The sequence below is a fragment of the Saccharomyces cerevisiae genome, chromosome XI (genome assembly GCF_000146045.2).
Source record: "Saccharomyces cerevisiae S288C chromosome XI, complete sequence".
NCBI lineage: Eukaryota > Fungi > Ascomycota > Saccharomycetes > Saccharomycetales > Saccharomycetaceae > Saccharomyces > Saccharomyces cerevisiae.
Genome location: NC_001143.9, coordinates 96,665 through 118,054, shown reverse-complemented (window position 1 = coordinate 118,054; position 21,390 = coordinate 96,665). Strand labels below are relative to the sequence as shown.

Genomic DNA, 21,390 nt, shown 5'->3' with positions numbered 1-21,390 from the left:
AGTACCATTTGCCTGTTAAAACTGTCTTGTGTGTGGCCTTGTAGAGAAGGTGAAGAGGGAGAGTTTATATGTTGGGTAATTTACTGAGAAATAAGACGAGTTCGTCTGGTTTTGAGAAGAGCTCAGAGCATTCCGATTTTTCCTCCGTAGTTCCCAATGTCCCTGTATACTGCAAAGCGGCAAGCACAGGAACTACTAAGACCGCTGCTGGAGCTCTTTTAGATACTGCAGTCAATGTGGAAAAGCCTTCGGAAATGCTATCAACGACTTCTCCGCCCATTTTAGATCATATATCGGATGACTTAAAACTGAAGCTTTTCGGCTCGAGGGATATTCCTTATAGTCGTCCTATCGATACGTTACAAAACAACGGAGGTCTTGGTACTGATAAAATCACGTCTATTAACGAAAAAACGTATGCATTCAGGATTTTGATCATTGAGGAAGCGGGTCAAATGGCGTGTAGGAACAACTACCGTGATATCTTCGATTACACTACGTCAAAGATTTCAAATTCGATGGAGCAGATACGGCCGAGTGAATTGAAGGAATATATATTTGGTTCTCCCGTAAGATCTTCCGATTTGACGCAGTGCGACAAGATAAGGACGATTCCTAACTCGGATTTGGTACTCATAACTAGAATTTTCTATTACACACACCAATACAACCGCATCGCAATTAGCTTATGCATACCGAGGATATTGTTGCCCGTAGTTGCAGAGTCGTGGTCTTCCATTTCATCATGGTTGACCCAGACTCAAAAAATGCTCATTGGTTTCTTGACTAAAAACCGTATTATGCAAGAAAATACTGGCAATTACAGCAATAATTCAGTCATAAAATTGTCAAATATTGACATCAGGACGCATTATCCCAAGGAAATTGAAATAATGGTGCAAACTTTACAAAAAAGAGTCATACCAGGTTTACGTTCTATGTCTGAGATTCCTAGGCTTTTCCTTTACCCTGAGACATTTAAAGAATTCGTTCACGTTTGGTTCAAAAGTATATTTAATTGGATTGAAATCAAAGATGGACCGAAACTAGGCTTCCTTCCTCTCCTAATGGCAATGATTATATCTGATTACAGGCACACTATAAGAGAACTAAAGACATCCAAGATCGTAATCCTGTCAGGAAACATGGTGGTTGCTAACAAGTTACTGTTCATCTTATCGGCTTTATTGGAGCCAAAGTACAAGGGACAAATAACGATACGGCGGGAAAACATAAGATCGGATTCGTCCGCTGTATCAAGAAATAAGTCTAACAATAATTTTGTCGATAAGCCTGAGACGGAATTGAGCACACTGACTTCAACAGACAACCTTTTGAGTCGCACAGAAAATAATAGCAATCATAATTACAACAACAGTAATGTGAGCTCTAACAGCATTGGATCACCCAATTTCCATTCTTTGAGGAAAGGATGGCAAATACCCAATCGGAGGAACTCGAACACTTCAGTATCTGTGTCTTCTAGTGAGTCTTTAGCGGAAGTTATTCAGCCATCTTCCTTCAAAAGTGGGAGTAGTTCATTGCATTATCTATCGTCTTCTATCTCAAGCCAACCTGGTTCGTACGGTTCTTGGTTCAACAAAAGGCCAACAATTTCTCAGTTCTTTCAACCAAGCCCTTCTTTAAAACACAACGAGTCGTGGGAGAGGCTGCAAACAACTGCTGGAAATATGCAAAGGACTTCAAGTTCGTCTTCTTTGCAGCAAGCAACCTCCAGGTTATCACTAACCACTCCGCAACAATCACCGTCTATCAGCGAATATGATGAGTATCCTTGGATGGGCACACCTGGCTCTCCTAATGTTGGAGATGTGTCTCACGCACCCCCATTGGTTAAGAATATATCATATAAATTTCCACTAAAGAACGTTGAGTTGAAAAGAGATTGCCAAAGGATCTCTCAGGATGATCTTTTGGATGAGGCTTTTGAAAGAATATGTCAGCCCTCTTTGGCTGACCTTAATTCCACTTACGAAATTTTTCCAGGTAACTCTTCTTATGCGGATATTTTGACTACTGATTCTGATATTGATGATGGCTTGATGAATAAACCTCTGGAACTATTGCCGAAATATACAATGTATTTAACCCATTTTAACAATTTTTTCCAGTTGCAAGCATGTCCTGCTGGTCAAGAATCAGAGAGCAGAATAACAAATTCTATGAAGATTGACCTGTTAAAGGCGGATTACACAAGAAGTCTATTAGTATCGTTACGTTCAAGGGACATTAGGGATGTCGCATTGAAAAGAGAGTTTACTGGCAATAACAACAATAACAGCAACCAGAATATCTATGATGAGAATTTTGTCGGAAAAAGGAAGTACGTGTTGAAACAGAAGACCAGAAAAATCTTTTCCTGTGGCAAGATTGGCAAGCTAAGTACTAGTTTGGAAAACTGCGTTAATTTTGTTGAAAATAGTATAAAGAGTGCAATGATGTTATATGATGATAATGGAATAGATAGTGAGCTTCGCGATTCAGAAGCTTTACGGATTTTTTCATCTCTTGTTCATTATTGTAATGCAGGTTAATGTTTTCTCCTTCTTTACATGTTTAATATATTCCAAGTTACCTAAGAGGTGTACGATATTTTTTTCTTTTATATATATGATTTTCTCTATTCATTTTTTAGTTTTTTTTGATACATAAGCGAATCGCACATTGCGCAACTTCAATTTGTTGATTCGCCAAAGTATTCTTACCATAAAACAACCATTCGTTGCTTTACCCTTTCGTAATCATTTACCGTGATAACCATAATCAGAAACTTATTATTTCAGCCTAGTAGACCGGCCAAGCAGGCCTTGTAATGTTTCTCTTGATTGCTTGAATCTTTTAAGCAGCCAAATCTTTCCAAAAAAATGCAATTATCAGAACAAAACTATTTAAGGTGACTTCTCCGTATTTACACCACCAGAAGCGTTCTGGCTCCCCTTTTCTCTAAACGTTAAACATTTTACAATTGAAATGTTACCAATCCTATATTATTGTACCACATTGCCAGATTTATGAACTCTGGGTATGGGTGCTAATTTTCGTTAGAAGCGCTGGTACAATTTTCTCTGTCATTGTGACACTAATTAGGAAACTTCTCGACTATCAATGTGTAAATGAAGGAATAATGGCGGAAACTTTGAAACTTTGTCAATAATTGCATCATTGGATGCGTTTCATTTGGCCGTTATCACGGAGAGGCAGAGTTCTCTCCACAATTTGGGCAGAAGTCTTTTGAAAAGACATATATATATATATATATGTATATGAGTGGATGCTTAAGGTAAGAATAATTTCTGAATTCCCAAGTATTCATTTTGTGCAGTATTCACATATTCTATTTTATTGCTTTTTAACTTTAGAGGCAATTAAATTTGTGTAGGAAAGGCAAAATACTATCAAAATTTTCATGTCATACAAGTCAGCAATAATAGGGCTTTGTTTGCTAGCTGTGATACTATTAGCTCCCCCTTTAGCATGGCATTCACATACCAAGAATATTCCAGCAATCATTTTGATAACATGGCTTCTTACAATGAATTTAACGTGTATTGTAGATGCGGCAATATGGAGTGACGACGATTTCCTCACGAGATGGGATGGTAAAGGTTGGTGTGATATTGTCATCAAGTTGCAGGTTGGTGCGAATATTGGCATATCATGTGCCGTTACCAACATCATTTACAACTTGCATACAATTTTGAAGGCAGATAGTGTTTTACCGGATCTTTCATCATGGACGAAAATCGTCAAGGACCTTGTGATTAGCTTGTTCACACCTGTCATGGTCATGGGATTTTCATATCTGTTACAAGTATTTAGATATGGTATCGCTCGTTACAACGGTTGCCAAAACTTATTGTCTCCGACATGGATTACCACTGTTTTGTATACCATGTGGATGCTTATATGGTCATTTGTGGGCGCTGTTTATGCCACCTTAGTACTGTTCGTGTTTTATAAAAAACGCAAGGACGTTAGGGATATTTTACACTGTACCAATTCAGGTTTAAACCTGACAAGGTTCGCAAGGCTGTTGATATTCTGTTTCATTATTATTTTAGTCATGTTCCCTTTTTCTGTTTACACCTTTGTTCAAGATTTACAGCAGGTAGAAGGACACTATACTTTTAAAAATACCCATTCCAGCACCATCTGGAATACCATTATTAAATTTGACCCTGGCAGACCAATTTATAATATATGGCTTTATGTTTTGATGTCTTACCTAGTATTTCTAATCTTTGGCTTAGGTTCTGATGCTTTGCATATGTACTCTAAATTCCTGCGTTCCATCAAACTAGGATTTGTACTTGACATGTGGAAAAGATTCATTGATAAGAATAAGGAAAAACGAGTAGGCATATTGCTAAACAAGCTGTCCTCACGCAAAGAGAGCCGTAACCCATTTTCTACAGACTCTGAGAACTATATCTCCACGTGTACAGAAAACTATTCTCCCTGTGTAGGTACACCAATATCACAAGCGCATTTCTATGTCGACTATAGGATTCCAGATGATCCTAGAAAATCTCAAAATAAAAGCAAAAAATATTTGTTTGCTGATAAAGAAACAGATGATATTCTTGATGAAATAGACCTAAAAGAAAGTAGGCACATCCCTTACGTCACGCAAGGACAGAGCTTTGACGACGAAATATCACTTGGAGGATTCTCAAAAGTTACTCTCGATTATTCAGAAAAGCTTCATAATTCTGCAAGCTCCAATTTTGAAGGGGAAAGTCTTTGCTACTCTCCAGCTTCAAAAGAAGAGAATTCAAGCTCAAACGAACATAGTTCAGAAAATACTGCAGGCCCTTAACACAAGAGTGTCGCATTATATTTACTGGACTAGGAGTATTTTATTTTTACAGGACTAGGATTGAAATACTGCTTTTTAGTGAATTGTGGCTCAAATAATGTAACGATGAGCTCATCAGCTAATATGTGGCTTAGCGGTAAAAATGACGAATTGTGTGTAAACTTTACTTTAATATTTACTGCTTTTTTGCTACTTTGGTTTCTATTTTTTTCTATAGAAAAGCAATAACGTCTGTATTATATATAAATATAAGGAGAAATTGATACAAGTTCCACACAAGAAAAATTTTTTAAGCTCGAAACAAAAGTAAGCTTTTGCTCCAAAAGTCGATTAGCAGAACAGTCTTTAATAAACGAGAGAATTGGCACGATCACTTAATTGGCCATTTTTTTAGGAGCATACCAAAATTCAGGCCAGGAAAACATGAAAGAGCATCATATCTCCGCTCATAATCAAAGAATATTTAGGTACCCACAATTTCAGTTCGCTCTATCACTATTCTGCACACCAAGTTGTAGTGGTTACTTGTGTCATTCAAGAAAACCATTACTGTCATAGAGAATGTTACGTAACAAATGATATTATCTTGGGGCTCATGAAAATGCCAAAATAATATGTTTAAGAGTTTTGAATGAACACAGTACAATAAATTGTGCGTAATTGCTTCATTTCTTCACTCTGTTATATTAGCTCGTCAAAAATAATTTGACAATGGATACGTCAGTATATTCTCATGCATTGGATATTTGGGCCAAGGCAGATTTAACGAATCTTCAAAGAGAATTGGATGCTGATGTTATAGAGATTAAGGATAAAGAAACCCTGTCCTTGAATTCAAGAAAGTCATTAGCCACTGAGACTAAAAAATTTAAAAAACTCGAACCTGAGGAAAAATTGAACAATGTGAATAAAATAATTAAGCAGTACCAACGTGAAATTGATAATTTGACACAGAGATCAAAATTCTCTGAAAAGGTTCTTTTTGACGTATACGAAAAGCTTTCAGAGGCTCCTGATCCACAGCCGCTACTACAAAGTTCGTTGGAAAAATTGGGCAAAATTGATGACTCGAAGGAACTTAAGGAAAAAATAAGCTACCTAGAAGATAAGCTAGCCAAATATGCAGATTATGAGACTTTGAAATCAAGGTTACTGGACCTAGAGCAAAGCTCTGCAAAAACATTGGCAAAAAGACTGACTGCGAAAACTCAAGAAATCAATTCTACCTGGGAGGAAAAAGGAAGAAATTGGAAAGAGAGAGAAGCAGATCTATTGAAACAATTAACAAATGTACAGGAGCAAAACAAGGCACTAGAGGCCAAAATATCTAAAAATATAGATATAGAAGGTAATGGAAACGAAGATGGTGACCAAGAAAACAATCAAAAAGAAGTATCTACAAGGATTGCTGAATATAATCTAGTAACACAGGAGTTGGAAACTACGCAGGCTAGAATATATCAGTTAGAGAAAAGAAATGAGGAACTAAGTGGTGCTCTTGCAAAGGCAACTAGTGAAGCAGAAAAAGAAACTGAGTTACATGCAAAGGAACTAAAACTTAACCAGCTGGAAAGCGAAAATGCATTGTTGAGTGCATCCTATGAGCAGGAACGGAAATCAACATCACATGCAATAAATGAGTTAAAAGAACAATTAAATAGCGTTGTGGCGGAATCGGAATCTTACAAGTCGGAGCTAGAAACTGTTAGAAGAAAACTAAACAATTATTCTGATTACAATAAGATAAAAGAAGAACTTTCTGCATTGAAAAAAATTGAGTTTGGGGTAAACGAAGATGATTCTGATAATGACATTCGCTCTGAAGACAAGAATGATAATACTTTCGAAAGTTCCTTACTATCTGCAAATAAGAAGCTCCAGGCTACTTTGGCGGAATACCGCTCAAAAAGTACGGCTCAAGAGGAAGAACGAAACGAATTGAAAAAATCTGTGGACCAATTGAAGCAGCAAATAGCTACTCTCAAAGAAGCAAATGAAAAATTAGAGACGGACCTAGAAAAAGTAGAGAACGTCAGTCCTCACTTCAACGAGACTGCAAGTATGATGTCTGGTGTAACAAGACAAATGAACAATCGTACGTCCCATAAAATGTCCCCAACGAGTTCTATTATTGGTATTCCAGAAGATGGGGAACTTTCTGGAAACCAATCAACCATTTTACCAATAGTTACTAAACAAAGAGACAGATTTCGTTCGAGAAATATGGATCTGGAAAAGCAACTAAGACAAGGAAACTCAGAAAAGGGTAAGCTTAAACTAGAAATTTCGAAGCTAAAAGGCGACAATACGAAGCTTTATGAACGGATTAGGTATCTGCAATCCTATAATAATAACAACGCTCCCGTTAATCAAAGTACAGAGCGTATTGACGTGGAATCCCAATACTCAAGGGTGTATGATGAATCGTTGCATCCAATGGCAAATTTTAGACAGAACGAATTAAACCACTACAAAAACAAGAAATTATCAGCTTTAGAGAAGTTATTTTCCAGTTTTGCAAAAGTCATTTTACAAAATAAAATGACAAGGATGGTATTCCTCTTTTACTGTATCGGTTTACACGGACTCGTATTCATGATGAGCATGTATGTGATTAATATTAGCGGCTACATGACACCTGAGGTTGGTATAGTACAATCGGCAAAGTCTTCTTCAAATCTCAACGGAGGACTTGGGGGAGCAGAAAAAGTAGCTGCAGGCGTTGGTTCAGTTCATGGCATAAATCGATAGATGCCTTTATTCACTAAATTCTAATAGCTCGGTATGAAGAACGCACACGTTCCGTACTAGAGAGGGAATGAGTAACGATTGACATATTGATATAGACAGTAGCATTTCTTATTATCTTATCTACGGGATTTTTTCAGTTTATGAGCATTTCTTATACCTTTGTTCATTATAAAACTATGTTCAATACTTTGAACGTAGGATTATCCGATATAATATAATAATATTAATAAAAAACTTATTTTAGAGTTATGTGATATGACGGGGAGATAAAATTACATAGATAAAAGATTAAAATTAACAGAGAATTATATTATCATTATTTTTCATCTTCTATTTAAGCAGCAATACGCTTTTGGGCGGCGATTCTACCTCTTTGTCTAGAAGTCAATCTAACGACCTTCTTTTCAGCAGCCTTGGCGACAGCTTCTTCCTTTTCAGTGACAACTAATTCAATGTGGGATGGAGAAGATTCGTACTTGTTGATTCTACCGTGAGCTCTGTAAGTTCTTCTTCTTTGCTTTGGAGCTTGGTTAACTTGGATATGAGAAACGTACAATTTAGTAGCATCCAAACCTTTAGCCTGTAATAAAAATAGTTATGTTGTTAGTAAAAAAAATTTTGATCCGGTTAAGTAATTGAAAAAGATGAAACTAGCGGAAAGAAATATCAAGTTTTCAATATTTTTCTAACAAAATCATAAACACGTAATGGTAATCCTTAGTTGCTTTTCAGCTTGACAGTTCATTCCAATCTGGTAATTGTGACTTTCTGAATAATTCATTTATCATATTCAATTTCCCTTGATCATAATGGATTTTCCGCGCATTTTGAATTTCAACTCATTCTTGTTTCATCTGGTACTAAACATATAATATTCTTGACATACTTCAGCGTTGGCAGCGGCGTTTTGCAACAAACCTTGAACGAACTTAACAGACTTAGCTGGCCATCTAGCCTTGGTGACACCAAATTCCTTACCTTGAGCAGTTCTACCGATGGAAGAGTTAAATCTTCTGAAAGGAATAGCTCTTTGGTGGTCCAAAACTTGTTCCAAGTATTTTTGAGCCTTGGTCAATTCCCAACCGTTAATAGCTTGAGCAGTTTCTCTGGTGTTCTTGAAAGAAACACGCAAGTAGGAACCACGAGCAGAAGCGGATTTAGCAGGGTTAGTGGAAGTAGCACCGTATCTAGCCATTTTAATCTATTAGTAGTTCTTGAGGACTCTTTGTTTGCTCTTTCGAATATAGCACTGAAAACGTTAGTAGTTGTTTTATGCTAGCCGTTGAAGCTCTAATGTTAGAAATTTCCATTGCAGTGAGAAAGCAAATCGAGACCATCCCTGTCTGCGCCCATAGAGCTAGGCCGGTGGGCTTCATTCTCCCGCCTGGCAAAGAAGCAAAGTCCAGTAGACACGCGGGAGCGATTTTCTTCCGGCAGGTCCGCCCTTACCAAATCGGTTCCTTTTTCACGGAATTTGATTACTTTCAGCATCTTACTCGGAAGTATTTTTTCAAAAAATGGAGCCAACTAAATGTACGGATGTTGTAATGTGTTTGGATGATAATAGTCTTGAGTTCACATTAAATGAAAAGCCGCCGGAACCTAGAGCATTGCATAAATCTATATAATTTACTATTGCAGAGCAATAAAATGAGGAAAATGGCTAACCTGTCAAAATTTCATAGATGATTTGATAAAGGTTCTGTTTTTTCCATGATACATAAAACATAATAAATGGTTTAATTCACCCAAATTCCTATAATTTATACTCTTGCAGATTCACTGAAATCTGGCAAACATACAAAGTTTTTTGATAATCTATGTCATATTTAAGAACTAAAATATTGCGCACACTCTCTTCTGTTTACAGAGCTGCCAAAGAGTCAAATAAAACGGAAATACTCTCACCATAATGATCACGACGGATACATTCTGCGAAAATTGGAGAAACATCGATAGTAACCAATTTCTTGGACCCAGCTATGCGTTCGCCAGAAATCGGATATGTATTTGTGACCACAATTGTGTCAATGGCATCGGACTTTTCAAGTTCTTCCAAACAGTCTCCAGTGAATATACCGTGAGTAGCAACAACATAAACCTTTTTGGCACCACAATTTTGCACCAAATGTTCAGCAGCGCTAATAAATGACCCAGGTCTATCAATCATATCATCTAGAATGATGGCAGAGCGACCACGGACGTTTCCGACCAATGTAATCAGTTGTTCCCTATAGAGAACTGGGATTTCCTCTTCGTCTTCGGAGTCGACAGCATCATATGTACCGCCCAAGCCATGCGAGTCTAAGCCATCAATAGAATGCAATTCGCTGTCAGATTCTAAGATAGCGTCTTCATCATCGTCTGCCTCATCGTCACCGATAACGTGGCCGTTACGGATCCTAGCAGTTTGAATACCGTTACTTAAAATAATGTTTTCCTCCTCATTTGGATGGTCACCTTGTCTGATGATCGGTCTATTTTTCCTCAACATTGATTGCTTTCTCAACTTTAGTTGTTGCAAATCCTTGTTTTGAGAATACAGATCCTTAGAACGACGACGATCAGTATGGATCATAGCAAAGTTGATCTTCAAAGAATCCGCCAGGGCTGTAACTCTTTTAGTACCACCTGGATTCTTAGAGACAACTACTGCATCTTCATAGTCTTCAACATTTTCTCTAATCCATTTCGCTAAACTAGGGCCCCCGTATAGGTTATCGACTGGTTTGGTGAAAAACCCCTGCATTTGAGAAGCATGAAGGTCCATAGACACAACATGATCAGCGCCAGCCATGACCAACAGATTGGCCAACATCCTTGCAGTAATAGCGCCTCTGTGTCTCTTCATTTTACATTGTTTAGAGTAAGGAAATTGAGGAATGACTGCTGTAATTTTCCTAGCAGATCCGCCCCTACAGGCAGAAACTAAAATCAACAGTTCCATAATGTCATCATTTATGGATGGAGAACCAGATTGAATGACATACACATCTTCGTCACGAACAGATACACCGATTTGAACTGACGTTTCACCATTTGCAAATTTTTTTAATGTACATGGAGCTGGTTCGATACCTAATCTTTGGCAAACCATATTACCCAACTCTGGGTGAGAGTTACCAACAAAAATTTTACACTTACGCATTTTTATTTCTCTTCAAATTAAGACTATTAAACGGTAGAATCTGCAGATGTGGGATTGTAGCTAAATCGTGAAGGTTCGGTTATTGCAGAGATGTGCGGAATAGACACTTGTTTCAACTTTTCGAGTAAAGAGTTGAAGTAGCAGTTTACACTAATAATGGAGCTGTTTTTAAAGCTAATTTCTTTAGAGCAGAACTTCGCTAATCATCAAGGTCATCGATTATGTTCGAATATCGTTGATTTTTAAACATAACCCAATGGAACAGAAAATTTTTTCTTCAGCATCTGCCCCGCCCTAGCGAGGGCTTGCGGCGGAAAAAAAAATTCATATAGCATCTGTTAATCCCAAGTATATTATAAAAATACCTAATCAATGTATCTATTTATAATAGGAGAAGAGAACTAAAATCATAAGCCAGCTATATTAAACATTAGTATACAGGAGTTTCAAAGTTAAATATTTCTTACGGTTATATAATCACTTAAGAAATTAGGATTGTTCATACTTTTCCCAGTTGTCGATGATTTCCTTGATAGGTTCGGAGCCAGTCAAATCATAAACGTCCTGGAAATATTCCTTAGTAACCTGGAATGGTTTTGCAGTCAAGTTTGGAATGTACTTTCCGGCCAATCTAGCAACCTTCACATTTTCTTTTATGATATTCTTCTTCAAGAAACTCTTGAATGGTTTAACACCATTCATCAAGTAGGTGGAATGGAAAGGAACAGAAATACCAACTAATGGGATACAAGCAAAACCTCTCTCCAATTTAAGTGGGCGAGGCTTGACAGCAGATTTCTTGGAAGCTTCGTCAATGATCTCAAACAAATGACCTTCAACTTCTTCCAAAGATAAGGACTTTTGTAGTTCAATAATATCAATTTTTTGTAATTTGATGAAGTTTAGAACATTGGTAACGGTGTCTAAAGCTCTTAGATCACCAGCTGCAACATATTGTTGGTTTTCAACGTTGTAGTTGACGATTTCAACCAACCAGCCGGTTCTCTTACCAACTCTCTCAACAACATATTGCAAAGCTTCTTGAGAGAATGATGCAGCGACTCTACCTGGGTTAATGGCAATCATACCATAGTTGGATCTGCCCAACTCATCTCTTGGAACAGCAACTTGCATAGTCATACCTCTGTAGAACACAACTTCAACTAAAGATTCGATAGACATAACATCAGCCAAAGAGGCCAAAGCAGCATACTCACCTAAAGAGTGACCAGCAAAAGTAGCATCGGCTGGGATCAAACCTTTAGATTTCAAGTCTTCGAAAGCAGCTTTTTCCATCAAAGTTAAAGCTGGTTGTGTAAATTGAGTAGCAGACAATAAACCTTTTTCAGATCTAAATGTGTAAGAAGTACTGTGCTCATTAATTTCCTTGAAAATTTTTTCAGTCTTCAATTTTCCATCCACGATAGTCTCAAAGATCATAGCAGAATAGTTTTCTCTGATCCTCTTACCCTTTTCACCACCGAAGTGAATTGTTAAGTTAACTGGGTTGTTAATGACAATGTCTAAGATAGAGAAACCATAAGTGTCCTTGAAATGGTTGTCAGCTCTATTCCAAACATCTTGAGCAGCTTTAGAAGTTTTGTATAAGTCCATACCCATACCTTGTTCTTGTGAACCTTGACCAGTGAAAACGAAGGTAGTAACAGGTTGTTCAATTTCGGCTTCACCAGTCAAAACTACAACGTCATCTTCATTTCTAGTTTCAAACTTTATCAATTTTCTACCATTGATCATACCAACATGTTGAATCGATGTTTTCAAAGCAGTGTTAGGCAAAACCATGTCAACAAATTGACAAGTGTAGCCACGTACCCTGGATGAAACACTGTCAGCAGCCCAGTTTTCAATCAAAGCACGGACGGAAGCAGAAGAAAACATACCGTGCGTGATAGTACCTGGCAAGTTTGCGTAAGAGGCAAAATGACGTGAAACGTGAATTGGATTCAAATCACCAGAAACTCTAGCGTATGGTTCGTTGGTACTTGGAGTGTACGAATCAAGTACTGCAATTGGAATAGGATTTTCTAGATTGACCTTTTGTTCCAATGTGGAACCGTTTCTCTTCAAGAAATCAACAACAGGGTTACCGTGAGAGGCACCGGCTTCGTAATCGACAATACCGATCTCCACGGTTTCTTTGGTTGGCAATTCAACTTTAATTGGGCCAAAACATTTCACTGAAGAGAAGATGTTAGCATTCTTGAAAGTAACTTCAGTTTCAGTTTCGAAAGTCAAAGTTTTGTTTAACAGATCGAAGTCTTCATCGTCCAATTGGAACCACTCCTTAGAGCGCAAGACAGCTATATCTTTAGAAGTTTTGATGTGCATTTGATAAACAGGTTCAACAGTCTTTTGGAAAGTGTTTTCAAAGTCAGTATAGTTGCCTCTGTAGAAGAATGAGGAGGTGACTTCCATGACAGGCTTGCCATTTCTCGATAATGTACCTACCACATCGACAATCTTTCCTGTAGGTTGGTTGACGACAGATTCAATAACAGCAGTAGTTGAAACAACATCACCAACTTGCAGTGGCTTAGCGCCAGGAATCATCTTGTAGCCGTTAGACAAATGAACCAACTTCAATAAGTCACCATCGACCGTATTAGGGAAAATGGCCTTGATGATGGCTCTCCATCCGACAACAATAGCAAAGTCCATTGGGGCCAACATCGTTCTATCAGGTCTAGAAACGAAGTCTTCACAATTGTTTCCAACAGCGTGTGTAAAGTCATAAACTTCTTTAGCGGTGATCTCGAAATCTTTGCCCTTAATGACATCTCTTGGGTCAAAGTCCAAATTGAAAGGCTCATCAATCCATAATTTCCAGTACATTTCCTTAATTCTTTGGTTTCTGTCCTCCATAACTTCAGAGATTGGAGCAAAACCATTATCTGGGTTGAAGTTGTACAACAATGGCAAGCTGACGGGCTTACCATCCATAGTTCTGTTCTCAATCATTTCCATTTGGATTATGTTCTCCTTCAACAACTTCAAAATAACAGTTGGTTTCAATTCACCTTGAACAGGTTCTGAAAGAGTGACAACAGTCTTTGAAGAAGTATTGCCGTTGGAAATCTCAACAACCATTCCTTGGCTTGGCTTGAAAACTTTTCTAATTGGGTTAGAAACAAACATTTTATCTTGAGTGATAAAGGAACATAAGAAACTTGCATGTCTCCAGTTAATTTCGGATCCCGCCAAAGCCTTAAACCAGCTTTCTTCATCAGTAGAGGATGTTGCCTTAAAAACAGCTGAGTCTTCAGATACAGAGGAAGAATCAACTTGACTTTGTACGTCTACAGGGCTTTCACCACCAAAGTACTCAACTGCTGGAATCTTTGACTCATCGTCACCGTAATATTGATGTAGTAACTTTTTGATGTGACCATCGTGAATACCATCCATAATGCTCTTAATTGGTTCATCGATGACTTTAGTGAATTGTGCTGCAACAGGTCCATGTAGGATACATGTTCTTTGAACGTCTTGGTCGACGACGGCTTCCAAGTGCTCAGATTGCCATAACGAATCTTTTTTGAAAAAAATCTCGAATCTACGATCCAAAACTGGAACAAAAGGCACTGGTTTTTGCATTGGATTTTGACACATGCTCAAAAAGTGATCAATATCTTGCGCATTCAAGAACTGTTCCCTAGCGGCAGGATAAGCATTAAATACTTTTTCAATAGCTTCATCAGGCTTGTCTAGTAGAGAATAGGATTGGATTAAAGACAATGTCTTACTTTTAGTGAAACGTTCTTCGACACGACGTAGGAAATCACCAGTAAAGGTTCTCCATGTGACATCAAACCAAGAGTTGGTAGATCTGATGAACATTAATTCCACCAATCTCTTTGCAACTTCTTCGTATGTCATTGTGGCTAGGTCACGGGCTTGACCGTTGACGGTAGCAAACCATGGTTTTTGGAAATCGGCGTTCAATCTTGAGATAATGTAATCTCTCTTTGCTTCCAAAGTTGGTACCAACTTATTCTTTGGTAAGTTGAAGATGGTTTCGTCGAATTCCTTCCATAGCATAACACCACGAGTGGCAATTTTGTGAATTGGTTCACCCATTTCAGAGCGAACAGTGACAATACCACCAGTTGGCTTCTTGTAGGTTTGTTCCCATTTATCATCAGGAACACCAGTACAAGCAGCAATACACTTCTTAGCATCAGGAGAAGTTTTAACTTCCTTAGCAATCATGACCCTCGAACCAAATAGGAAACCATCGAATGGCATTGGTGGATAATCGAATTTTGTGGACCATTCACCGGTTAAGTATGGGTAAGTGTCATCAGCAGAACCGAAACCAGAACCGAATATCAACATAATGTTTGGATGTCTTCTAATCTTGGAGTACATTTGTAACATTGGAGTGTGGGCATCTTCGAAAGAATGATGACCACCACCTCTACCACCGGTCCATTGTAAAGCTATTGGGAAGTTTGGATGTGCTTTAGCAATGTTTATAACTTGCGAAATAGCATCAATGGAACCTGGTTTCAAACCCAAGTACTTCAAACCTAATGTCTCTATGTATTCACTAGCAACTTCCAATGATGGGACACCAGCACCAATGGTCAAGAATTGAATTGGATAACCTTTGCTTCTTAGTTCCTTGATTAATGGAATACCCCATTGTAACATAAATGGATTGACGTAGATCAAGTTGATACCGAAGGTACTACCCTTTTCTATCTGAGAAACCACAGAATCAATAGCGGCGGTCATACCTGCTGCGGAAAAGTAACCACCACCGGCCAACTCAATGGTATAACCAGCATTTGTGGTAGCAGCTACGAAATCTGGAGAAACAGTACATGGTGTCATACCAGGAACCAATAAAGGTGGTCTACCGATTAATTTAGAAAATTTTGTTTCGACAAAAATTTTGCCTGATTTGTTCTTAATTAATTTTGGATGGTATTCTTCCAACCAGTTTGGATTTTTCTTCAAACCATTACTAGTAACATCAAAGATTTCTTGCTTGAATCCGTAATCATCATCTGGGTTAATGTCGAGAGTACCGGCAACGATAACACGAACACCAGTACCATCTTTATTACGATGGGTTAAAACACCTAAACCGGAAGCTCCACCTGGACCAAAGTCTAATATGTGGGTGGCTTTGAATTGTGTAGTAGTTTCCCATTTGACAGGTAATCTAATGATGCAGTCGACGATTCTCTCGGAAATGGAACCTGAAAGGACTCTTAGATCTGAACCATCAAAAGTGTCGTAAACGGGGATTTGAATATCTTTAGCGTTAAAGCTGACATTGTTTTTGACTAAGTCTTTGTTAATCAAATCTGAAGCTGGAACCAATAGATGGGAATGGAATGGTGATGCAACAGGTAAGAACCTATTGGAGAACTTCAATTTTCTTTCGCTGAATGGGATTCTTGATTGATCCAGTCCAGATGGGGCCTTGGCCTTTCTTAAAGTCAAGTTTAAACCATATAATGATTGTGGTGGGCCCGATACGACTAGATTCTTCGCACCATTGACTAGAGAAATTTCAACTTGTTTACCAGCTGGCAAATGAGAGTTAGTCTTATTTACATAGTCTTGAACTTGTTCTTGAGTTAGATTGGAAATGGACAACATTGGAGATGGAACACCTTCATTGTTTTCCAAGGAATCTTCCAAGATGGATGGTGGTAGGGAAGTGTTTGGGTATGCTTCGTAACAACGAACACCGATGAAGAATAATACAGTAATTGCTTTTCTTACGGAGACGAAGAAGGATTCCCAGGAATCCGTCTCAGCTATGGCGACAGCAGTAACCAAACCTTGAGAGTGACCTGTAGCACCTTTTAAGTAAGATCTTAACTCACCTGGAGTGAAACCCAAAAGCTTGGCAGTAACTACGTAGTGAGCCAATTGAATGACACCAATTAAGGGGCATGAAATTGGAATGGAAAGTAAATAGTCCTTGTCTGGGGTATTTGAAGGGTTCTCCAACCATTCCAATATGTTTAAACCTTGAGTAAAGACTTTTTCAGCATCTAAAGTAGTTCTAATCAGTTCACTTAAAGTTTCAGCGGAGAACTTGATTAAATCTCCCACTAAGACATGATAAGTTTGATATAGATCACGCAATTCTTCAAAGTAGTCGTCGGTGTTACCTTGACCACCGAAAATGGCTACCAATTGTGCGTTACCCTCGCCGACGGCCCTAAAAAGAGCAGAGTTGGATTTTTTGTCAAATGGTCTCTTAGCCATTATTCTGGCGGTAATATAATTTTTAATTAGTTCTTTAGTCTTCACTAAAGTTGTGTCGTTTTCCTGTAATAGTTTAGCAGCCAAGGCGTGAATGTCATTGCCTTCTAAATAACAGTTTTCAAATTCTGTTAAGCAAAGGTTCAAGACCTGATCGAATTGACCGACCTTGGAAGGTTCGACTAGAGAAGATACGTAGCCAAGGAATTTCCCCACTAGTTCAGCAGGTGTGGTAGGCTCGTCATCTGCAGCAAACCCTTCAGTGGGTTCGGGCAAAATTTTATTAAATTGTTCTTGTAATTGCGAAGCAATGAAAAATGAAGCGGTTGGTACCAGAAGCACGTGCTCTAAAGAACCGTGAGATAGGGTTAATGGTCTTGTGGAGTAAGCGTCCATAATGAGCGAATAATAGAGCAGTTAGGTGTGGCGAATAAATATACTAAAAAGAGCGGAATCCTAGTCTATAATCTGATTTTCCGGATGATGTTCTTGTAGTTTCTTTTCTTTATATATTTTTCAGAAATATTCAAAGAGCATATAAGAATATATTTGACCTTGAATTGTATGGAAAAAAAGAATTAATAAATTGAAAAAGGAAGAAAGAAAATTCGTTTAAAAAAGTTGTTTGTTCTTCTTTGTAATGTAAGTGATAACAAGTATGAAAAGGCCCAATGTACTTTTTTATATTTTTCCCTTGGTTCTTTTTCCTTATCAATCAATACCTTTTTTTTTCTTATATTTTTAGTTTTCCCCTATAACTTTGTTGAAAGCCGTTTATATATATAGATAATGATATATATACCCAGTTTTAGTTGGTCCTGCAGAATAGAAGGAAAAAGGAAAAGTGTTTGGAGAAGATGGTTCAATCGATAAAAAGTATGCCAAAAATGCCAAAATGCCGACTGTAATCTCTGATTATTGTCGCAGTGAATCGTTCAACACTTTTCGGTGATTGGGAAAGGCACACTTACTGTCAGACCAAAAGCGTTAAATAGCAACAACGTATTGTTCGCGATTATTTGTATTTTTCAACAATTTCTTTTAACTTGTGCGACGGAAAGATCGCTGTTGCGTAATTATGCTTGGCTGGGCGGCATGTGAAGTTTTTGGCCGTCGTTTGTTGGAGGCCAGGGGAGTAGTGAACCGTGCCTGCACCTCGTGTATCGTGATGCGGAGCAGACGCTGCTATAACCCGGCCTCCGAGGAGCCGTGGGTGCACGGGCATGGAAGGCTGATGCGGACCTTCTACGGGTTTTTTCACATGCTGCCGTTTGCTGAAACATCTTAACTAAGCCTTCGCGCGGCCATACGGGCCCTCAAGACATTCATTACTTGGTATAGAAAGGTATATACGAAGGCAAATAGCCATATTCGTAGAGGACGAGACCGCATAGTACAGCGGGATGTTCCCATAATAGATGTTGTTCATTCATTGTCTCTGGAGTTCTTTCTGCCAGCAAGATTTTGATTTGCGTAGAACTCCATAGACATACTTGCTTCTGGACCACCCCTAGAGACCACGTTGTCCATAACGAGGTCGCCATCCAGATCGTCTGCCAGCCCGTCGTTCTGATACACGGGCGGCCCGTGAAGGGTGTCTCCAAGCCCAGAATACGTGGCGTTGAGATCTTGCGCACCCTCAAACGCCATGCTTGGATCTTGGTATTGTTCCTGGTCTTGATCTTGTACGTCCTCACCGTGCAGGTCCATGCATACGGCTAGTGCTTCGTTACAATTGTTTACCAGGTCATCGCCCCTGTTCACGCCGAAGTTTTCGAAGGTGAAAAGGGTTTCGATTTCGTTGTTATAATGGCGATCGTATATTGAATATTTGGGCCTGATAGTCAATTCCACGCTGCGCACGGTGAAGGCATGTGCTTCTTCGCCGTCGAATTCGCAGGCCTGTGGCGCGAGGCTTTGGTAGAGCATGTCCAACACTTCGTCTCTTTCCAAAGTCAGCAAAATTTCTAATTGAAGCCCTTCCCTACCATCTGGTAGCCGTCTTGATGCATGGTACAAAACGCTGCTGTAGGGAATTTCCAGCCCATATCCCAAGCCATTGAACCAAATGATAATGCAGCTGTTGAGTATAAACAGGTCTGTGCCATACTCACTGGTGTCTTGTGGGTTGGCTTGATTGGACAAATGAGAGCTCGAACAAGGTGTCAGGGAGCCTAGTATCAGGTCCCGACCTCCGCCAAAGAGTATTATGTATTCTTCATTATTCAGTGCAGAAAAGTTGCCGTTGAATCGCGGCTGCGTCTTCTTGAATTGGTTATATGGTATGACGTTTTCGACCGATGGTTTGGTCCTTGCAATTTGGCACTTTGGTTTTTTTTTCATCATTTTTCTTTTTATTTTATGGTTGATGCTTCTTTTGAAATAAATATTCGTCTATCACTGTAGCTATGGTCTATCTTGGCCTGTGTTGAAGTATGGTGAACAATCCGAAGTAATGGATGTATTCAAAGATCTTGCTATACCGTAGTAACGTTCTGTTCATGAACTTTTTCTCTGTTTTTGTATGTACAATTGGTACTTTATTTTTGGTTTTCGCAGATGTCTATGTTCTTGCGTCGGCATTTTTCCAAAGTAAAAAGGAAAAAGAGACAAAGTTTAAGCATTTACACTACCAAAAAAGATCTTGTTTCTTTCTAGCAAATATACACTAAACATAAAAAAAAATTATAAAAAATTGTAAAAAAAATATAAAAAAATACTTTTGTGTACAATGGCGTACAGTGGTGGACAGGAAAAATGCCAGAATTTTCTTGAATCATCATTCTCTGACTCTTAAATAGCGTGTATAACTCGTTCATGAACACTCAAATTCTTAGTGACAATGGTTGCATTCAGCCTTTTCCCACCCCCTCCGTCTCTCTTGCGAAAGTCGTGGTTAAATATATCCTTCAATCGAGTTCAGAGTCTATGTATACTATATCCGCAGTCTGCTCAAAGCCGTTGAATTGAGTAGCCGCCGATGATGTGTAGGCACCCAGGGCAGGAAAATAAAACCAATCACCGACTATAACATCATGCTTCATGTAATACTCTTTGGCAATACAATCCAAACCATCACATGTGGGTCCCCAGATGGAAACTTTATATGGATACTCAGATCTTGTTTTGTTGATAGAGTCGAGGACCGCAGTAGTGGATTCAAAATCGTCGTAATGAAATTCCAAATTATGATAAAGGGTTCTTGGATGGGGCTCTTGATGATCGAATAAAATACAATTCATGTTCCCGTATACACCATCGTTAGTGTAAATCATTGCTTCATTCTCAGACAGTTTTCTCTTCGCAATCACATGAGATGCCAAAGTGAACGCTGTAGCTACAAAGTATCTGCCAGGCTCTGCAATTATATCAACACCACAACCTACAGGGAAAAATTCCTCTAGCGCTAGACGCAAAACAGCAGTTGATTCTTTGAAGGATTCAAATTGAAATCCACCACCTACATCCAAAATCTTCAAAGGGGGCAACCCGTATTCGTTAGCAGCTTTGTCAAATACCGTTCTTGCATCTCTAACGGCTTTGTATAAGCTTGTAAAATCAGAAGCGCCTGAACCGACGTGGAAAGAAACACCAGCCAGGTTTAAACCTAGTTCCTTTATAGCCTTTAATAAAACGTCTACGTTTTCCATTTCACAGCCATATTTGGTGGAAAGTCGACATTGAGCGGTAGAGTCATCGGTAGCGATTCTTAATAACAACTGAGACTCAGGATGAAACTTTTTGATTTTATGCAATTCTTCTACATTGTCAAAAGTAGACTTCATTACATTTTTTGAAGCTGCATATCTAATGAAAGATGCTACTTTACAAGGATTAGCGTAAACAATTCTATCCGGCGAGATGTTCATCGATAATACTCTGTCAATTTCCACTTTGGAAGCGCAATCGAAATTAACGCCCAACTCTGCTAATAATGACAAAACCTTGGTATCAGGATTACATTTGACGGCATAAAATGGCTTAATTCTAGGAAGCTCCTTCACCCAGTTGTTGAATAATCTCTTGACTTCTCCCAAATCGCATATGAAAAACGAGTTCTCCTCACCGGGGTCGCACGTTTCATTATTAATTCTACCAATACGAGCCTTGAGCGCTTGAAATATTTTAGGATGCGCTTGTTCATGCGGTAAAAGTTCCAAATCTTGGTTATTCTTTAGTTCAAGCAAAAGATTGTGCAGCGTCTCGCCATCTTTATAATATTGCTTCTTTTGGGTAACCGTAGAATTAGACAAGTCCACTAAAGTAGTAGTGGAACTAGATAGAGCATTTCCTACTTGAGTACTAGACATAGTAAGTTTGAAATTCAAAGGTTTTGATTACTATGAAAAAGTTGTAGAACAATCAAAAAATCTTACCTACTTAAACTTGAAACAAAAGCCGT

The 21,390-nt window shown here is 38.5% G+C and overlaps 9 protein-coding genes across 9 annotated transcripts, besides 1 other annotated feature; 4 read left to right on the top strand and 5 right to left on the bottom strand.

Moving 5' to 3' along the window:
* Positions 1 to 68: 68 nt before the first annotated feature.
* Positions 69 to 2,555, top strand: LST4 (Lst4p; the record flags this gene model as incomplete). The annotated part of the gene is made up of 1 exon (NM_001179742.1): positions 69 to 2,555. The coding sequence occupies one exon, from the start codon at positions 69 to 71 to the stop codon at positions 2,553 to 2,555; it is 2,487 nt and encodes an 828-aa protein (NP_012745.1).
* Positions 2,556 to 3,427: 872 nt separating this feature from the next.
* On the top strand, positions 3,428 to 4,840 carry STE3 (Ste3p; the record flags this gene model as incomplete). Its single annotated transcript, NM_001179744.1, has 1 exon — positions 3,428 to 4,840. The coding sequence occupies one exon, from the start codon at positions 3,428 to 3,430 to the stop codon at positions 4,838 to 4,840; it is 1,413 nt and encodes a 470-aa protein (NP_012743.1).
* A 711-nt stretch (positions 4,841 to 5,551) lies between these two features.
* On the top strand, positions 5,552 to 7,591 carry COY1 (CCAAT displacement transcription factor COY1; the record flags this gene model as incomplete). Its single annotated transcript, NM_001179745.1, has 1 exon — positions 5,552 to 7,591. The coding sequence occupies one exon, from the start codon at positions 5,552 to 5,554 to the stop codon at positions 7,589 to 7,591; it is 2,040 nt and encodes a 679-aa protein (NP_012742.1).
* Positions 7,592 to 7,925: 334 nt separating this feature from the next.
* Positions 7,926 to 8,786, bottom strand: RPL17A (60S ribosomal protein uL22 RPL17A; the record flags this gene model as incomplete). Its single annotated transcript, NM_001179746.1, has 2 exons — positions 7,926 to 8,171; positions 8,478 to 8,786. 2 exons carry the CDS (start codon positions 8,784 to 8,786, stop codon positions 7,926 to 7,928), a joined length of 555 nt encoding a protein of 184 aa, NP_012741.1.
* A 669-nt stretch (positions 8,787 to 9,455) lies between these two features.
* On the bottom strand, positions 9,456 to 10,739 carry PRS1 (ribose phosphate diphosphokinase subunit PRS1; the record flags this gene model as incomplete). Its single annotated transcript, NM_001179747.1, has 1 exon — positions 9,456 to 10,739. One exon carries the CDS (start codon positions 10,737 to 10,739, stop codon positions 9,456 to 9,458), a length of 1,284 nt encoding a protein of 427 aa, NP_012740.1.
* A 489-nt stretch (positions 10,740 to 11,228) lies between these two features.
* Positions 11,229 to 17,384, bottom strand: FAS1 (tetrafunctional fatty acid synthase subunit FAS1; the record flags this gene model as incomplete). Its single annotated transcript, NM_001179748.1, has 1 exon — positions 11,229 to 17,384. One exon carries the CDS (start codon positions 17,382 to 17,384, stop codon positions 11,229 to 11,231), a length of 6,156 nt encoding a protein of 2,051 aa, NP_012739.1.
* Positions 17,385 to 18,413: 1,029 nt separating this feature from the next.
* On the bottom strand, positions 18,414 to 19,334 carry LOT5 (Lot5p; the record flags this gene model as incomplete). The annotated part of the gene is made up of 1 exon (NM_001179749.1): positions 18,414 to 19,334. One exon carries the CDS (start codon positions 19,332 to 19,334, stop codon positions 18,414 to 18,416), a length of 921 nt encoding a protein of 306 aa, NP_012738.1.
* A 113-nt stretch (positions 19,335 to 19,447) lies between these two features.
* Positions 19,448 to 19,660, top strand: YKL183C-A (uncharacterized protein; the record flags this gene model as incomplete). Its single annotated transcript, NM_001184557.1, has 1 exon — positions 19,448 to 19,660. The coding sequence occupies one exon, from the start codon at positions 19,448 to 19,450 to the stop codon at positions 19,658 to 19,660; it is 213 nt and encodes a 70-aa protein (NP_878109.1).
* Positions 19,532 to 19,691: an origin of replication (ARS1125; Autonomously Replicating Sequence).
* A 206-nt stretch (positions 19,692 to 19,897) lies between these two features.
* SPE1 (ornithine decarboxylase SPE1) lies at positions 19,898 to 21,298 on the bottom strand (the record flags this gene model as incomplete). Its single annotated transcript, NM_001179750.1, has 1 exon — positions 19,898 to 21,298. One exon carries the CDS (start codon positions 21,296 to 21,298, stop codon positions 19,898 to 19,900), a length of 1,401 nt encoding a protein of 466 aa, NP_012737.1.
* Between the last annotated feature and the right edge of the window lie 92 nt (positions 21,299 to 21,390).